Source organism: Triplophysa rosa, linkage group LG4 (genome assembly GCF_024868665.1).
Source record: "Triplophysa rosa linkage group LG4, Trosa_1v2, whole genome shotgun sequence".
In the NCBI taxonomy this organism is placed as follows: Eukaryota; Metazoa; Chordata; class Actinopteri; order Cypriniformes; family Nemacheilidae; genus Triplophysa; species Triplophysa rosa.
Genome location: NC_079893.1, coordinates 23,243,769 through 23,261,682, shown reverse-complemented (window position 1 = coordinate 23,261,682; position 17,914 = coordinate 23,243,769). Strand labels below are relative to the sequence as shown.

Here is a 17,914-nt window from a genome sequence, read left to right as displayed (position 1 = left end):
TGTGAATACTAAACTGTAGTTACGTTTCAGATTGGGTCTTCGATGACATTCATGGAAAGTGAGCATTGCACAAAGTTTATCTAACCTTGAGAAAGTGCTTTTGATATAATCACATCTTTTTATGGCCAATACCTATGAATTTAACAACAGCGCTTTTTAGCAGCTTGGGATTTTCAACAGAAGGGCCACACACTTATAAATCGGTGGAGGCCTAAACATTTACAAGGCAACGATTACACGGCCGAGAAACACTGTTCATTTAACACTAATGAAAACCTTGCACAGTCTACACACATCTAATATGTGTCAGATGAAAAGCAGAGCCACGGATATATAACCAAAAAAAAGAAGGAAGGAATTTGGGAGAGTATGATGTAGGTAGAGATGAGCACAGGAAAACCAGAAGGATGGAGGGAACAAATGATATATTGACAGACGAGACGAGTTTGACAGATAGAAAATGGCACAATAAGTGACAGTGGTGCAGACTGAAGTATAAACACTAATGGAGATGTATAGGCAATTTCTTGTTCACTCTCTTTTGCTCTCTCTCTCTCTCTCTCTCTCTCTCTCATTTCAGAACGGAGAGTTAACAGATGCCCGCGGTTGGCAGTGGCTCTCTTGATGCTTGTAAAGCAGGCTCAACCCATCTGCACTGTGCATAACAACCAGCAACAATCTACCATATACAGATCCCAGATCAGCTTTGGGTTTAGGAACACCAGCAGAGTTATGAGAATTAATGCTATTTTTTGAACACTGCAAGATCTGTAATTAAGCATTTTACCAAGAACGTACTGCAGTGGGCTCTTTCCCCAGATATAATGTGAGTTTGAATCTGTCTGCTGTGCTAGTCCAGTTTAATATGAGACTCAGTCTGTGAAAACCCAGCTAAAGTAATTTTTTGTGATTTACTGTTTGTTATATTATTATTCGACATGATGTAAAGAACATTCTTTGAAAATATAACCTTAATATCTGTAATATTGACTGAGTAAGGCCATATCAAATGGTACAATTATAGTAAAATTAATGGTTAAAATCAAACTTTGATGCTCCTTATCATAAAATTATCCATCAGTTTCTACTCTTTTTGTAAAGTAAGATTAAATGTAAATGTCCGTGTTAAAAATACATACATGCAGTCATATTACATGTGAAAGAAATTTATATTGCACTTTACATATTGTGCATTTTCTGGAATCATGTGATAACTACAAGATATAGAATCAGTGCTCGGTAGCAAGATGTAGGTCATGTAAAAATGATTCAGCATTCAACAATTTAAAACATTTATTGTTGCATGATGTGTAATATAATATCATGGGTGTAGAATGCAGAAGGTGAGGCCCTCCAGCTGAAATATCTTCGCAAAATAAAATTCAAATAACTTCTGAAAATAAAAAACAGGTATTTTCAGCACAAATAAATAAGGAGTATTGCTACATATATATTTATTGGCATATAAAATACATTGCAAGAAATTGTGCAGAGATGGACAACTTAAGTATTTGTATTCTACTCTAGTACATTTTTCAAATATCTATACTTTATTAGAGTGATTTTAATTTATACATTAAAACATTATAAAGCCTATATCATATTTTTTACTTCACTACATTTCATAAACAATTTTTTTCACATGTTTTTAAGCTTTAAAGAGTACATAACATGAGATCATGAAAATTACATTTCGTGGAGTGTGTAATGTTGCCGTGTGTGAATGTAAGCAGTCTGCCAAGTTGTAAATCCTAAAGTGAATGAATAACAAAGTTATTGGCTTGGAAAAAAAGAGAGTCGACTCTGAATCACGCAAACGAGCCATCCCTTGTCCGATTCGCGAACCACCGCGGATTTACGTCACTACATATACTGTAGTCCCCGCCTATGTTTTGCTAGGACTGCCCTTGAAAATTTCTCTCTTCTCCCCCAAACATTGACTCTGCGTCCCAAACCGCATACTGTCATACTATATAGTAGGCAAAAAGCAGTAGGCGAAAGAGTAGTATGTCCCAAACCTCAGTATTCATAAGACAGTAGGCGAGAAATTTACGCCTGGTGCACTATTTCTCACGAGATTTGGACGTGTGTATACTACTGTGGCGTCCGAAATCGCCTACTTACATCCTATATAGTATGTGAAACAATATATGTCCCTCAGTGTTCATAAAAGTGTAGGTGAGAAATTCGAGGATGGCTTACTGGTTACGCCCACATTCTGAAGCACCCAGCGACAGATACTTGGGATACTACTATATCCCATGAGCCCACGGGAATTGATAAGTTCAAACAGGAGCATGGCGGAGAACTGCGAGGCAGGTGTTTTCAAATGTGACTATTACTAGCCAACAAAGCTTCTCTTGGCGTTGCAGTCGCATTTGTTAAAGTGCTGTAGCATAAAGTTAACCTGTAAGATGCTACATAGTTTAGTACATTTTTGATTTTGCTGTGAAAATGCAGTGTTTTAATATGTCTAGCTTAAAGGGGCAGTCCACGCACACACGCGTCTTCGAAGTAGACTTAACGTGACATATTAAAACCATATGCATGTTAAACACGCTTTTTAATGTCTGTGTAACATGAGACCTGTCGTTTTCTCGATAAGTATTGCAAATGAGCACATCACAACATGAAATACACTATCACAGTAATGTAGCTTACGTTTGTTAATATGTGGTACAAAGCACTGTTCACTGCTTGAATAGATACATACAAGTAATGTAAATAAACATTTACTTAAGTAACTAAACAATATATAATAATAATAATAATATATATATATTTTTTGTCCATTAGTAATGTTGATGAATTCAGGAAAATTTGAGTTGAATAAACAGCGAGTTAACACATGTGCAACTACCTCCACATTTAAATGCAGTATTGAGCACAAATCACAGAGGTCACTTGAGTCTTGTTTGACTGTTACAGGGATAGATGAGCACACGTTAGAATCACGAAGGTGGCGACGGTGGTCTGCGAATATTGTGCACAAGTGTAGGTGTGGGCTAGCACTGCATTTCTAGGATACACTTAAGTTATAAGCAATAATACTTATATTCCTTGACAATAAAATCAGCAGTGCTCTCCTAAAGGCAAGATCATCGAGCAGCTGCCCGACGTCTCTTTTGTGAAGGCATTACAAACATGTTGCAAATGCTGGGAAAACTCATGGAAGGTAAAGTTAGCATTACTAATGTTAATGCACCTGTCTCTCATAACTTAAATTGTTGCGCTTGTTATTACGTCACATGGTTAATCTGGCCCATGTACACTCCAGTACAGTAGGTGGCGGATATGCACCACAACCGTAATTTGCTCCCCGCCATTAAAAAGGAGAAGAAGATCATCAATATGGCAGACAACGGACAATCACATACATACTACACCCATTCACGGAAAACAGTACGTACCCATTTTGCCCCGTTGAGTACGTACCTACTGAAATTGAGTACCTACTCATTGAGTATGCGATTTGGGACGCAGGGTGTAGCTCGTGAGCCTCATTTGCGGGAGACCAATCACAGCAGACTGGACCATCTGACCAATCACATCAGACTAGGCCAGCGGAAAGGAGGGGATTAGACAGATGAATCACGGAGCGAATCATTTGAGAGTCAGTCAAGAAGTAAGGTAAGAATAACTGCCTATTACAAAATAGTGTTTTTACACCTATGTACATAAATTTGTTGTTGGACACTCCATAAACCAAAGTAGGATCTTAAAAATCCCTAGTTATGTACTCTTTAATACTTAAAGGACTCATTAAATGAGCACTTTCAACAAGTTGATATGATTTATTAGGGTCTTCATGGAATGTCTGGAACATATGTTGTTTAAAAACACTCAATGGCTGTGTAAACAAAACCCTTTTAGCCTCCTCAAAAACAGCTATGCTCACATTAACCCGTTTTGGTGCATGTCTCTTTAAATGATAATGAGTTAAAACGAACCCCACCCCCTTCCGTCTGGCTTGTCAACACAACACACGTGTAGTACTGTCAAGGCAATGGTTTAGCTAAATTATGTTTCCTGAACTCCTCTACCGTTAGTATCGTTTTAAACATCTCAAATGGGGGGCAGTCGTGGCCTAATGGTTAGAGAGTAGGACTCGTGACCAGAAGGTTGCCGGTTTGATTCCAGGGCCGGCGGGTAACGACTGAGGGCACCTTGAGCAAGGCACCTTACCCTACCCCTGCAGTGATAGCTGCCCACTGCTCCGGGTGTATGTGTGTTCACTACTCTCTGGATGGGTTAAAAGCAGAGGTCACATTTCGGGTATGGGTCACCATATCTGACTAATAGGTCACTTCACTTAAATCATTAGTCCGGAGACTAAAAAATCAGTCACAGCAAACAGCGCATCCTAATGCGCTCACATTGTGCGTGTATGCTTGCCTAAAATCCAAAAAATGCGCACCTGCAGAACTCAGCGGAGTTACGTGGATTTTAGCGCTTGTCGTTGACAAGTTATAACGTTACACACAAAACGTGAGAGCATAACTAGTATGCTGTGACAGATTTTTCAGCCTAAGGACGAATGATTTGAGACGTTTAAAACGAAACTAACAGCAGTGTTCACCCCTGTTCATTAGCAAAACAAACAGCTTGCCCCAACTGAACATATTAACATACATAATGTATTAACATACATACAGCTAAACTTCAAGTGCCCATTTGCCAAATAACATCTATTTAGCCCGTGACTGACTTAGCTCACTTTGCTATCATATGCTAATATTATCCTCACATATATGGTATATGTACGTCAATTCAGACTATTGATAAATATTACTTACATCGGCAGCTTTGTCTCGTTCAGTTGGTCTCGATCCCCCTTGAGCAGTGGTCACCAACCCTGCTCCTGGAGATCGACCGTCCTGCAGACTGCAGCTCCAACCCTGCTTCAGCACACCTGTCTGTAATTATCAAGCAAACCTGAACACCTTGATTAGATAGTTCAGGTGTGTTTGATTGGGGTTAGAGCTGAAATCTTCAGGACAGTCAATCTCCAGGAGCAGGGTTGGTGACCACTGCTGTTGAGGAACAACTTTGAAGCTAATCCTGCTTGTACTGTCCCAGGTTGATAAAGCACTCAGGCTTGAAGTGATTTGCGCAAACAAGCAGGTTTTTATAGGAATTTCCACTAAAAATAAAATAAATCCACTCCGGTCTCTTCCGAGGTTAGGACTCATTGCATGTTGTCCACGAACTTTAGCCATGGCGTCACGTACAAAGCTGTCGCTTGTGAAAACAACAATGGCGGCAGCGCCGTGGGAGGAATTGTGTAGATTAAGGGGCGGTAATATTATAATAAGAGCCTGCGTCTACGTCACACCTGGAGCGAAATCTGAACGGCTCGATTTCTCACATGCTTGCAGAGGCTTACCAAAACAAAGTTACTGGGATCTTGTTTTCATGTTTTCTGAATTGCTAGATGCACCGGGGACCCGATTATAGCACTAAAGCACAAAAAATTTGACTTTCATCCAATGGGTCCTTTAAGTACATAAAAATCTAGTACTTTCTTACTGTTACTGAAGTGCCATTCTGTTCACGTAGCCTACTTAAAGGTAAAAAAATAAAAAATGTATTTAAGAAATGTAGTGATGTAGTTTAACATATGATATATGCTTTATAATGTATACAGTGTAAAAAAAACACTTAAAAACTTAAGTTAAACAGCTTCATTAAAGGGGTCATATGGTGCGAATACGTGTTTTTCTGTGTCTTTGGTGTGTTATAAGTTGCCCATGCATGTATTAGACACGTAAAATTGCAAAAATGATTTGACTAAGACCACCCAAATGTATAGGCAAGTAAGGTGGGCGTACCTGTCAGCACAATTGCTTTGGAACCTGATGTTCTAAATATGGTAAGAGGCGTTACATTTCCTGTACACGCTTTGAATATTCGACCAATCACTACGCACTGGTTAACTGGCCAATCATAGCACACCTCGCTTTTCAGTGCAATGAACTTTGTAAAAATCCACGCGTTTCAGAGAGGCGGGGCAAAGAGGAGATACAAACATGCACAGTATGTGGAAAATACATCGTTTTTGAACCTTAAATCATCTAAACACATTGCATTACATCTAAATCAAATGATAATATTCGTTTTAGCCATGTCATATGACCCCTTTAAATCAATAGCTTTATGGGTCAATTAAACTTAAATTATACTTAAAAAATCGTTCTATCCATGGAAATCACTTTGCTGGCCACCATACAAGTGATAATATGCTAACATAGTGCACACCGGGGAGTGAAGGTGCCCCTGTGCCCACGTTTGGCCCGCCAAAAAAAAGGAAGAGGAGGAACTGAACCTGGCTCCAGTGCTTTGAAGCGTGACATCCAGCTGAGGTTCAATCTGCCTGCACCGCAAAGTGATGCAGATCTAAACCCAATACACAAGAAACATGCTTCAAATCACTTCACTTCTGTGTAGTGCATTAAACGGCCTCAAGAACAGAAGATAGAAATATTAAATCTGTAAATGGGCAGCTTACGTATACAATGGAACTGCCTAATATGGGATATTTTAATACTGGAAATTCTTACTTTCTGAGAAATTTGGCAAGAAAAAGGAAATTAACTTTAACACCATGATTGAATTGTTGGTATAATATGACCTGTCCTGCTCAATTTTGCAATTTAATTTATTTAGAATTTTACAGTAATTCATAATTTTACAACCCAGTCATCCATTGAATTAAACCAACGTGTTCAAATGGTTAGGTTTAACCAAATTTGTAAGACTGTGAAAATTTAAAGCTGGTTTATCATTTGATTTGAAAATGTTTTTGTATATATGTAAATGCATTTATGGATGTAAAATGACTGGTATCATTTGAATAGGCAAGTGCTGTTAAAAAATAAAAAATTACACAGAAGTTATTGTAGCCTACATCAGTCCAATGCCTAGCTTTTACCTCAATATCTCAACAACAGACTTGAACTCTTATGTTTGTTGCGACAAAGCACAAGGATCTTAACTTCTCCTGAGCATATCTGCATTTAAATAGAAAGTTTAATCTAAGCCGTGGGTTTGTGTCCTGGCTGCAGCTCTGTCCTCAAATGATCAAATAATCGCAGGGTTTTCACCGGCCAACACTGAGTAATCTTGACACAGTTTTGGATTTTTGTGTTTACTGCGTTTGAATGAAAACGTGGTTGTTAATAGGACAAATAATTTCACACATCGATTATGCATGAATATATTGAGAGGACATCAATGGATGTGTTCCTGTGTCTTTATTACGAGTCGCTCTTATCGTGCAATTCATTTTACTAATGGAATTGCCTTTAAAATATTTAACAGATCCCGGTTGGTCGAGGTACGCGTGTGACAGCGTGTGTGTACGTGCTGGGGGTTTAGTCGCATTTCTTACTTCCGTATTTTGATGACAGACTTGATCTGTGGATTTGATCACAAAAACGTTTTTTTTCTCTATATCCATATGCTGATCTTAAAATGATCCTTTTCTAGCATATGCACACGCACACACACACACCTGATTCCAACTCACCTGTCATAGACTCCATTTCATGTTTTGCAAAGAACTGTACAAGTGCTAGTGTTATGAGTTTCACTTTAAAGTCCTCTCTTAGCCTTTTTGTCATTCTGTTGCCATAGAATTTGTCTTGTCAATATGGCCTGGAAAGGTTTAAACTGAAAAAATGATTTGGCTAATGCACCTTAGGTCATACATTTCTCAAAATAGATACTAAAGTGTATGCACAAATCCAAACAATGATTTCAAATATGCCATTTGACATTTATTTATTGCATTATGGTACACTCTGGCTATAATCTTAGTGACACGAATCTGATGTTGTGTCCATTAAAAGTAATAGGACACCAATATTTCTCCAAATTGTGACACTCCATTCATGGAACTGGTCTTATATTATTAAAATAATACATAGCCAAAGGTAGGACACTGTTTAAAAATATTCATAACTCAGCATGACTAGTCAAAACACAACAATTGTGAAAAACACTAATCTAGGCCTGACTGGATAAACAAACAGTGAGATCATGTTCTTCTTCTAAACCCTTTGGTTTGCCTACGTAGCTCTACATCTATTGCCATCAACTCAGACACACACAAATAGAGCAATTACATCGGTGTAAGCGCTCTGTGTGCACACATCACCTGGTTGCTACATAACAATGTTAATTGCACCAGACCAACCATACTGTTATTAGTGGTTTGACAGCCATTACTGTGATTGCAGTCATAGCTATAGTACGTCAAAGAAAACAAAGTTGTCAAACTCTGTCATTTAATAGACGATTTTCATTAGCTCTTTTTAAGTTTTTATTTAGTGAGAAGTCGACTTGATCTTCATATCCACCTGCTAGATTTTGTATTCGGGAAGCTCTTGGTCTGGGCATTCTGTCACAGATAAAACATATTTAAAGCATGTTGGAGTTTACAGCATTGTGTATGCCAATTAAATTTGCATATGGACAGTGAAATCATGGGAAGTGTTCCATGCATCTCATTTTCTTTAATTAGTATGATTAGCACAAGCATGCCTGAGTTCTTTTGTCAAGATGACAAAAAGATGCATAAATCTGTTCTTTTGGGAAAAAGAAATGTCTCTTTGTTGAGTGTTTCGGGGTTGTCTTTCCATTGTAATCAAACCATGGCAAATACCCTCGACAGATGAAGCAGGATTCAGTCTCATGCGAGCCGTGTCTGTTACGCTGTTGTCGTTTATGGTGTATCTACTTTCTCCTGCTGATACCGATTGTTTAAATTCCAGCTCAGGAAGTCAATGCAGTTTTAGCAAGATTAGAAATATACATTTAGCTTCTTAAAAAAATGTTTATAGTGCTTTGGGGATACACAAAGGAACTTTAAAGGTAATGTTTTAATGCATGGAGGGATCCAGAAAAAAGAGGAAATTTTGCCGTGACAAGAGGGCACTTTGGGCATGCACATGCCTGTAAAAAGGTGAAGCCCCTTTGTACAAACCTGTTTAGTGTCATGTTATGAAGGTTTAGTTAGACAGTATTATGGGCATATTTATATATCTACAGTCTTATCAGAAAAATGTATGAAACAATGGCACACCAAAGCTCCAAAAATATCATTTTCTTTTTAACAGACTTCCCCAAAATGTGTTGTGCTCGAGCTGTGCTCGAAACGTTACACATTTTGTAAAAGTCTATTTAAAAATATATTTTTGTTGGAGTTTTGGTGTGCTGACTTATCACACATTTTCCTGACATGCTTTGTTTTGGTTGAGCACCCATTTCAAGTTTATGTGCGTGCTTTTGTTGTATTTTGTATCTGCAGTCTTGGCAAAAAATGTAGGTCTTTGTTTTTTATTGAAATATAATATAAAAATATAAATAGTACAGTACAGATTAAAATGCAAATATAATATTATGATATTAAGATTTAAGTATTAAGAACTTAATGTTTAGTGTTTTTTCCATTTTGTACCATACACCTTATATTTGGATGGTTTATTTAGCTTTAGGTGATATTAAAAGCAAATATATTGTATAAAACTTGCCCCAAGGCAAGTTTTTTAGTTTAAAAATACAATCAAATTCTATCTATACACGTGTTAAAACATAAATACGCAAATTTACTTTATAAATCAATTTTAGTCCTAATTATTTAACAACTATGCAGTAAAGTATAGACAGAATCCATAATTAACTTTTGAAAAATCTGACTTTTGGAAAATTGACCATGCAGTGCTTTCTGTTTAGGTTTCCTATAAAATCCAAAAGAAAGAAAAGGCAGCAAACAAAAGTGTGGCTAAGAGCTCTGACCAGTCCAATCGTTAGCTCTCTTTATTCGTCTGCCACCGTCTGCTGCAGTCTTCTGTTCTGCTATTGATTCTCCAGCCAGGGTCCTTGAGCAGAATAATGGCCATTTTTAAAACAGGTCAGACAGTACATGTCTAACCCATGTTGTCTTCAATGTAGACCTGCTCTGGCTGAAGCAAAACATCGAAACAGCCCTACTACGCATTCCATCTTGGTAACCTCCCCATTACTGGACTTTCATAGAATAAATTAATCATGTCTGATAGGTTAAACTTACAAAAACTATTGCTTTATATTGGCCAGTACAAAAGAGACAAAAGCAAGTGCATCTTTAACATGTAATACAATCCATTTTTGCTGTTTTAAAGACCCCTGGGAAGTGCCATGAAGTCGAGGTGCAGTGTCCTTTATTTATGATACTAAAGGATTTTCCTTGTGGAATCAGGAGACACACAGTGTGCAGTCATGACAGTGCAGAAAAGAGGACACCCACACACCTCCCCTCCCTCTATGTTAAGAGTCTGCGTGTTCAATACGTGACTGGGAGCATTTCCACTGATCCACGGCAAGCCACACGCTGCCAGCTCACCTGCCAGGGCTCCTCTTCTCTCTTTCTTCCTATAATTCCTCGCTTCTGTCTTCTTCTCTGCGTTCATGTCTTTTTTCTTTTCTTCTCCTCCAACCTTTGTCCTAAAAACTCTCATTATTTCTTTTTCTTGAAAGATCAGTTCCTTTTTTTGAATGCCAGGGGAATGAGTCAGAGATCCCCCTCATTCTTAACACACACACAAAAGTCAGTTACTACACATAGAAATTCACGTATCCGGTGTGGAGCTGTCTGCAAAAGCACACACACCTCCTACTCAGTATTCATATATACAAATGGCATTCCTGTAGCTGAAATGATCAAATGTGGTGCTCGCAACACCAACCGCATGGGTTCGATTCATGCGGAATGCAAGAATCGGATCAATCTGAATCACTGAATTTCATGTACGTTACATAAGATGCAACGGTCTGCTGTAAATATATTTCTGTCACACAATTTTGTTACTCCCTGGCTATTCTTCTACAAAACATAAACACATTTAAAACTGTATGCAATTCCACTTTCAGGCCCTCACTAAAGTATAAACAAGTGCTATTATTCCTGTAAACATGGAGGCAAAGGGACAGAGGAAAAAGCACTAAAATAAAGCCGAGCTGGAATGTTCCCATCCACCCCCTTGTGTTATTGCCCGATAATCAATCTATCAACTCCATTGATTCTGTTTATCAGCACTCTAATGGATGGGCGACCGCATTAAATATTTACAATGTCTCACAACATCACAGCAAACGCGAACCATATGACATCTTTCCTCTCTGTTTCTATAGCGTCCATCTATAGAAGAGACAAAGAAAAGAAAATGTTATGTTTATGTTTATAGAAATAAAATAGAAAATTGATGGAAAGAGTTGAAATGTATTAGGATCAGTTCCTGATAAATTATAAAGATCACAAACAGAGAGTAGAGCTCACATTGTATGTACTGTATGAAGAATGATACATAAATAGTGGCCAATCCAAACAGCTCCAATGAAAAAATTACATAATATCTACATTATAAATCTGCTTTACTCTGTTTGTAAATGTAATCGCTGGTAATGGTTGTTGAACCTGCTTTTAAATGACAAACTCTTAATGTATGTTTACAGTAGTTACACCATGTCTGTTGTAAGTATATTGGTGTGAAGGACAGTGCAGATAAGGGAAGTTGCTTGAAACACACATTTCTAGTTCAGTTGCGTAGCTTCTGAACCAAGTACAAGACCCTCAAGACAAACAAATAAATAACGTACAAGACAAAAACGTTTCAAACAAAACTAAAGGTTTTATCAGACATTACGTCTGGTATAACCCATTTCAGAAAGTACAGAGTTCCAGACCTGGGTGGACGTGCTATTTATGTTCCTAGAAATTTGAAAGTTTAGGCCTCTTGATTTTTTCCAAGAAACGGAGTGAGGTGGAGATTTTACTCCAAAAGTATTCCTTGCTTCCTCTATAGACACAAGGGGAGAAATAAACATTTGATTCCTGGATCGTCTCATGCACTTCTTTACCAACAAAAAGAACTAAAAGAACACAATGTCTATAGAGATATACATCTAAAATACCAATATTTTCAAGGCCTTTTCACATTGTTAAGGTGTTTTGTTTGTGTAAGAGTGTGTAAGAGTGAAAGACAAACAAGCGTGAAAACCAATACTTGGTGGTAATCTACAGTCATGATTTACTAGTTATGACAGTTATGAATTTGTAATTGAGTTATACAAATTATGAATTTATCGTCAGTGAATTGTGTTTAAGTAAACGTCCTTGAATCATTGTTTCATTTAATGCCTATGAGACAATCTAGGACAATAACAACAGGTCTACCACACTTTATTATATACGATTAAAAGGAGAAAAGCTGATCTTGATGGCCCAGAGAAACAGGTTCAGAACTGACCCAGCAATATAGGTAGGGTGTTTACAAAGTTTGCCCTGACTATACTTGTGTGTATGAGTGAGTGAGTGAGAGAGAGAATGTATGTGTCTGCAATTCATTTTAACCACACTCAGCAAACCAGACAGGGCAGCAGCAGTTTTTCACAATTACACACACGCACACACACCTACCTACAAAACCGGGAGGCCTCCTTATCATCATTTACTGACTGCAGCCAATGCTTCAGGGCCTCACCTGATCCTATCACTTTCTTGGGTCACTGTTAAACATGTGTTTAACGATTTCAAATTAATTTTGTTATATTTCATCTGTGAACTCTTTCACAAAAAATAATGCAAGGAAAACAATGACAACATGAAACTACTACAAACAAGTTTACGGTTTTTAAGAAAGTTCGAATGAAAAACTTTCTGTTGTTTGAGCCGTGTATAAACCATCGTGCAAGATGTTAACACTGGTTCAGAGGCACTTCTGGTTTCATTTTGATTTACTTTTTAACTTTACATTCATAATTAAGTCTTAAATATATTAGTTTAACATTTTAATGTGGTTATAAAAGTTCCGTTGGATGTGTTTGTTGTGTAGCGTTAAAAACTGAAACAGGAAGTTCGTGTGGACCATCGTTGAACCAAGGTTGTTTACGTCGTCCAAAAGGCGTAATGAATCTAAAAACAAGATTGCTAACAACAGCTAACAATTTAAGTCTGTTTATTTTTAACAACATTGAACCTTTATAATCTCGTGTCAGGCAGGTTTTACTGAACATTTTGTTCATCTTCTTTAGTCTTGTTTACAAAAGAAAGTCTGCGGTTATCCATTAAAATGTCTGTTTAAATTCGTCTTATATTTAACGTGAAATGTGTTTATCCTAATACCTCACACTCCCACAGCGCTCTTTACTCTCATCAGCTGAATATCAGATGCAGTACCTCAACCCGCCGGTAAGTACTACACTGATGTTTCATCCACCTCCTCTAAAGTCAATAATGACTCCGAGTCCAGATACGTGCGCTCCGCGCCGTGTTTTCCGCGTAGCCGACGTGCTGCTCGTAGCCTGGTGGCTGCTCTTCGCTCGGCTGTTGTCCTGATATCACTCCGCTAGCATGGAGGAGGGGAGCGCTTGATTATTGTGATGGTGGCAGCTGCTGTACACATTGGCGACTGTAGGATTTCCTCTCCAGCGATCGGGACTTTAAGAAACCGCACACCTTGTTCGCGTTCGGGGAGGGTTTAGCCTAACAAACTAATGAAATGCAAGTTCACGAAACAACTCCGGAGCGTGTTCGTAGCACACGGCAAAACTTTTTTCAAAAGGACAACACAATAAAACGACGGGCTGATGGTTGCGAGTAACATCCGGATGTTTGATGGAGCTCCAGTAGAGGCGAGAGAGTAACAGTGACCCGGTCGCCTCTCTCGCACCTCCGTGGCCCCGCACTGTTGTCTTTAGTCTCGTAAACGGCTGTTAAAACAATATTGAATGGTTGACACGGTGATCCTCCCGAAGGAGGGAAGCCGCCACCGAGTATTTACACTCTTTTGAAAGCTACTCATTTCACTGTATCTGTCTCCCTGGCGGAGCGGACTTTTGCCCCGATTTGGAGAGGGGAGAGAGAGTCAGGGGGCTTGACAAAGTTCTTCCCAAATCCTGTGTATCCAGGCACAGATGATGGGAGATTTTGCCAGCCCCGCTGCCGTGCCGCCCGGCGGCGGCATTTGCATTAATAACAGTAACGTGAACTTAAACTCGGGCATTAATGCGACGAATAGCGGCGCCGGCGGCAACGTCGGTATACCGAAGCACAGCACGGTGGTCGAGCGGCTTCGGCAGCGGATCGAGGGCTGCCGGAGGCACCACGTCAGCTGCGAGAACCGATACCAGCAAGCGCACGCCGAGCAACTGGAGCTGGAACGCCGGGAGACGGTGAGTCTCTACCAGCGGAGTTTAGAGCAGCGGGCCAAGAAATCCAGCAACAGCAAACAACAAAACAAGCAACAAGACCCCGACTCGAGCGCAACCACCGAGCAGAGGAATAACACACTAATCGCGGTGAGTTCAGCACTAAATACCTCACATTATGACTCTTTACTCATATTTCTTTGTGAAATATGTATATCTACGAGTTCACGCGTTGTTTTGAATGAACATAGTGCTTCTTATTTGGCTTGCGATGCAAAACTTTCGCTCGCCGTCTGTGGTTTTACACTTTCGGAAATGGCATGTCGGAACTGAAAACTCAAGAGATTGGGACGATCGTAACACATGTAACAAATTAAGGCCCGCGTCCAACGCAGTTTTATCGATTAATTCAAGTCCTGTATTAACATGGAAAGCTTTTACGCAGTTCATTGTAACTTTGGAGGTTGTAGTTATGTCGCAGATCAGCCTTTGTAAAGTTGCACATAGTTGGTGATGTCATTTGATCTCCTCCTCCTTTACTAGTTCCAGTTCAGAAGTGCTTAGGTAGCAGTGTGTGTACTGAAAGTCAAAATCAGCTTGGCTCTGTAAAGTACTAGCATATGTTTACGCTTTAATACAGTATGATTTAACAGTGTAGCATTCGTTTAAATGAAGACCGTTCACCACGAACTCGTTTCAGTTTCATCTCTTGGGCGCGCTCTTTGAAACAGCAGCCTGTTGTTTTTAGAGATGTTCGTCTGAACAGTGTGTGTACAAGACTAAGGACGTTTTTTTGACGGAAATGAAGGGGAATCGTAGGAAACGAATGCACCACGAGCATTTACGTTATGTATTTCAGACTCAGTCCCACGCGTAGCCTACACAGACGACCATAGCACGTTGCTTTAAACCGTTTTCTATTGTGTGGATGTTCAGACTATCGGGACGAGTGCTGATATATCGCAGTGTTAAAACCAGTCACCTAATAATACATATTCTTATCTCAATTCGAGCCATTGCGGAGGCCGAGCATCGTGTCGTTATGTTGTAGGCTTTGCCTTTTGTGTCGGGGCGGTGAAATCCTCTTTGAAATGCTAAGTGACTCTAATTTCTGTGGGTGACATATAGGTGGTTCACAAAGCGTTAATGGCCGGTGCCGTAGACCCCCTGTGCGATGTGGACATTACTGCGAGCCGGTACATAGGCAACAAACGTTTCACATTGAATACGATGCGATTTAAAGAGACCGCAGACCCACTAGCTTTTTCTTTTCTACACACCAAGAACTGTGCTGCAGCTAGGTGGCTGTATCAAGTCGAGTTTGGGTCTTAAATGTGCGCCTTGCGTCAGACCCCCCACACAATGGCGGTATCTAACCTTATCTATACAGCATTTTAGGACTTTATAGGAGTATGCGAGCAGTGTCACGTGCCTGTGATGGTCGAATGAAATCATTGTAGGAACATTTGAGAGAGCTAGATTCTTAAACAGGACGAACTGTATTTTAAATAACAATTGGACATTAATTAGAATATCAATTCAAAATAGGGTTTTGTCACAGACGAATCTTAGTCTGTTAGCCCACACCTGTACATTATTTTTTTCAAGATTTTGCTAAAATCATGTTTTATACATTAATCATATAATGGATGGTTACACCTTTTAGTGTGGGGCCAAAGGGTTAAAAGGATGTTCAGTCGCTATGTAGTCAGCTCTCAAGAAAAAAAGGGAAATGTGTGTCAAAGCAGTACAGTTTGAAACCAGTTTGTAACACCTTGTTCTTAACCAGCCGCAACAAGCAATTTGTCTGTTCACACTAAATGTGAAAATTGTGTGACACCACATCATCAATCACAGCCAATCAGAACAGCTTTGCAGAAACTCTTGGTTTTTGCAGTCTTTTACACTCGCAACGCCAGACACAACTGAAGAGCGCAGAATTAAGAACACATAACTTCTGCATTAATTCTCTCTTATGCATGCTTGATGTTTAAAGGGATACTCCATCCAAAAATAAAAGTTCTGTCATGAATTTCTCACGTCAAGTAGTTCCAAACCTGTATAAATTTCTTTGTTTTGTTGAACACAAAGAAAGATATTAAGAAGAATGTCAGCAACAGAGATTTCTGGGGTAGTCAAAAAATGTTAGTCAAAGGTGCCCCAGAACTGTTTGTTTTCCTAAATTCATAAAAATGTTGTCTTTTGTGTTTAACAGAACAAAAACATTTTTTTTTCTATATGGTTGTCAATGGTGCCCCAGAAATCTCAGTTGCTAACATTCATCCAAATATTTTTCTTTGTGCTGAACAGAATAAAGAAATTTATACAGGTTTGGAACAACTTGAGGATGAGTAATTCATGATAGAATTTTCATTTTTTGGTGGACTATCCCTTTAACGTACACGAGATAGGATGTAGGTCCAGTGACTTCACAGTGTGGGAGGGGCTAGCTAAAGGCAAGGCAGAAGAATTTCAAATCATGTTTTTGACAGAAAGCTCTGCCGCTTGCTCTGCTGGGCCTAGTTAGGTCAGAAACCTGAGTTAACGTGGAAAAGAACTGTTTTATGCCCTGCGATGGACTGGCCAATCCAGGGTGTATCTTGGCCGTGGCCTGAGATGCTGGGATAAGCTCCAGCCTTCGCTAGATACAGCAGAGGACAAGCAGGTTTAAAGGACTGATGGATGGATGGGAATACATGATTTTCTAGTGCATTCATTGCATCAAATACTTTTCAATTCCAGCAAAACATAGTCCTAGGTTATACCCCAACACTGCAGAAATAATCCTGTATCTTCTGCATAATAACAGTTACATTGCTCACTACAGGAGCTTTAAAGTCCCACAGCGATTGTCTTCATTCATTGCTTAATGTAGTGGTGTTTTAAATAGGTAGAATTATGAGACAAAACTTAGTTGAGTGTGTGTTTTATTTTGTGTACTATGGTAAGGCATAAGGTGTAAGGCATGCGAATGTGCTTTTTGGAATAACTGCATCTCTGTTCGGGAGTTGCACATCTTTTTAAAAGTGCTTTTAAAAAATACTAAGCTCAGTAGTTGGTTGACTAGTCAGGTTTAGTGTTTTTAACAGAAAGAAAGTCATATGGGTTTGAAACAGTAATGGAAGGTTTCATTGACAGAATTGTAACTTTTGGGTGTTTTATTTTTAATACTGCTAATCCACTGAATTCAGATGGAAAATCACATTTGTCTTCTGGAAGAAACTTTTTATCTTTTTAGGCAGTTTTTGGTCCTTTTTGTGATTAAAAACGCTGCAGTGTTGTTATTAAGTTGTTGTGTAAGCAGACATTTGCCTTGAAATCTGATGTATATGACACATTCAATGAATATCAGACATGATCAGGTGTAATGTCACATCTGTCTTTGTATCACCAAAGAATAATAGCAGATGTAAACCGGGCCATTCGACTACATGAGAAAGCAGAACCAACCACAGGATGTAACTGCATCCTATAGACTTTAAATTTCTTGCAAAAAGTTTAATTCTCAGCATAAACTCACCTCAGGACCAGGCTGCAGTTCTTGAAACTTGACTGTGTTTTTCTTTGGGTGCGTAAGTGCATGTGTTTGCACATTTTAGCAATTCTCAGGACGCGTCCAGAATCTGTGTGTGTGCTCCAGCTGAAGCAGTGCTTGTGGTATCACATTGTTTTGCAGTGATTGGGACCAGTGCCCATGGTCTAAATTTAACTCCTGAGTTGGCAGGGC

General features: G+C 39.1%; 1 protein-coding gene across 1 annotated transcript in view; it reads left to right on the top strand.

The window, feature by feature from the left end:
- Window positions 1-13,293: 13,293 nt before the first annotated feature.
- Window positions 13,294-17,914, top strand: part of maml3 (mastermind-like transcriptional coactivator 3) — a 110,241-nt gene continuing 105,620 nt past the window's right edge. Inside the window, exon 1 of the mRNA XM_057330971.1 lies at window positions 13,294-14,337. Coding sequence (XP_057186954.1) covers window positions 13,954-14,337 — 384 coding nt within the window. The 5' untranslated portion in view covers window positions 13,294-13,953. The remainder of the gene's footprint in view (window positions 14,338-17,914) is intronic.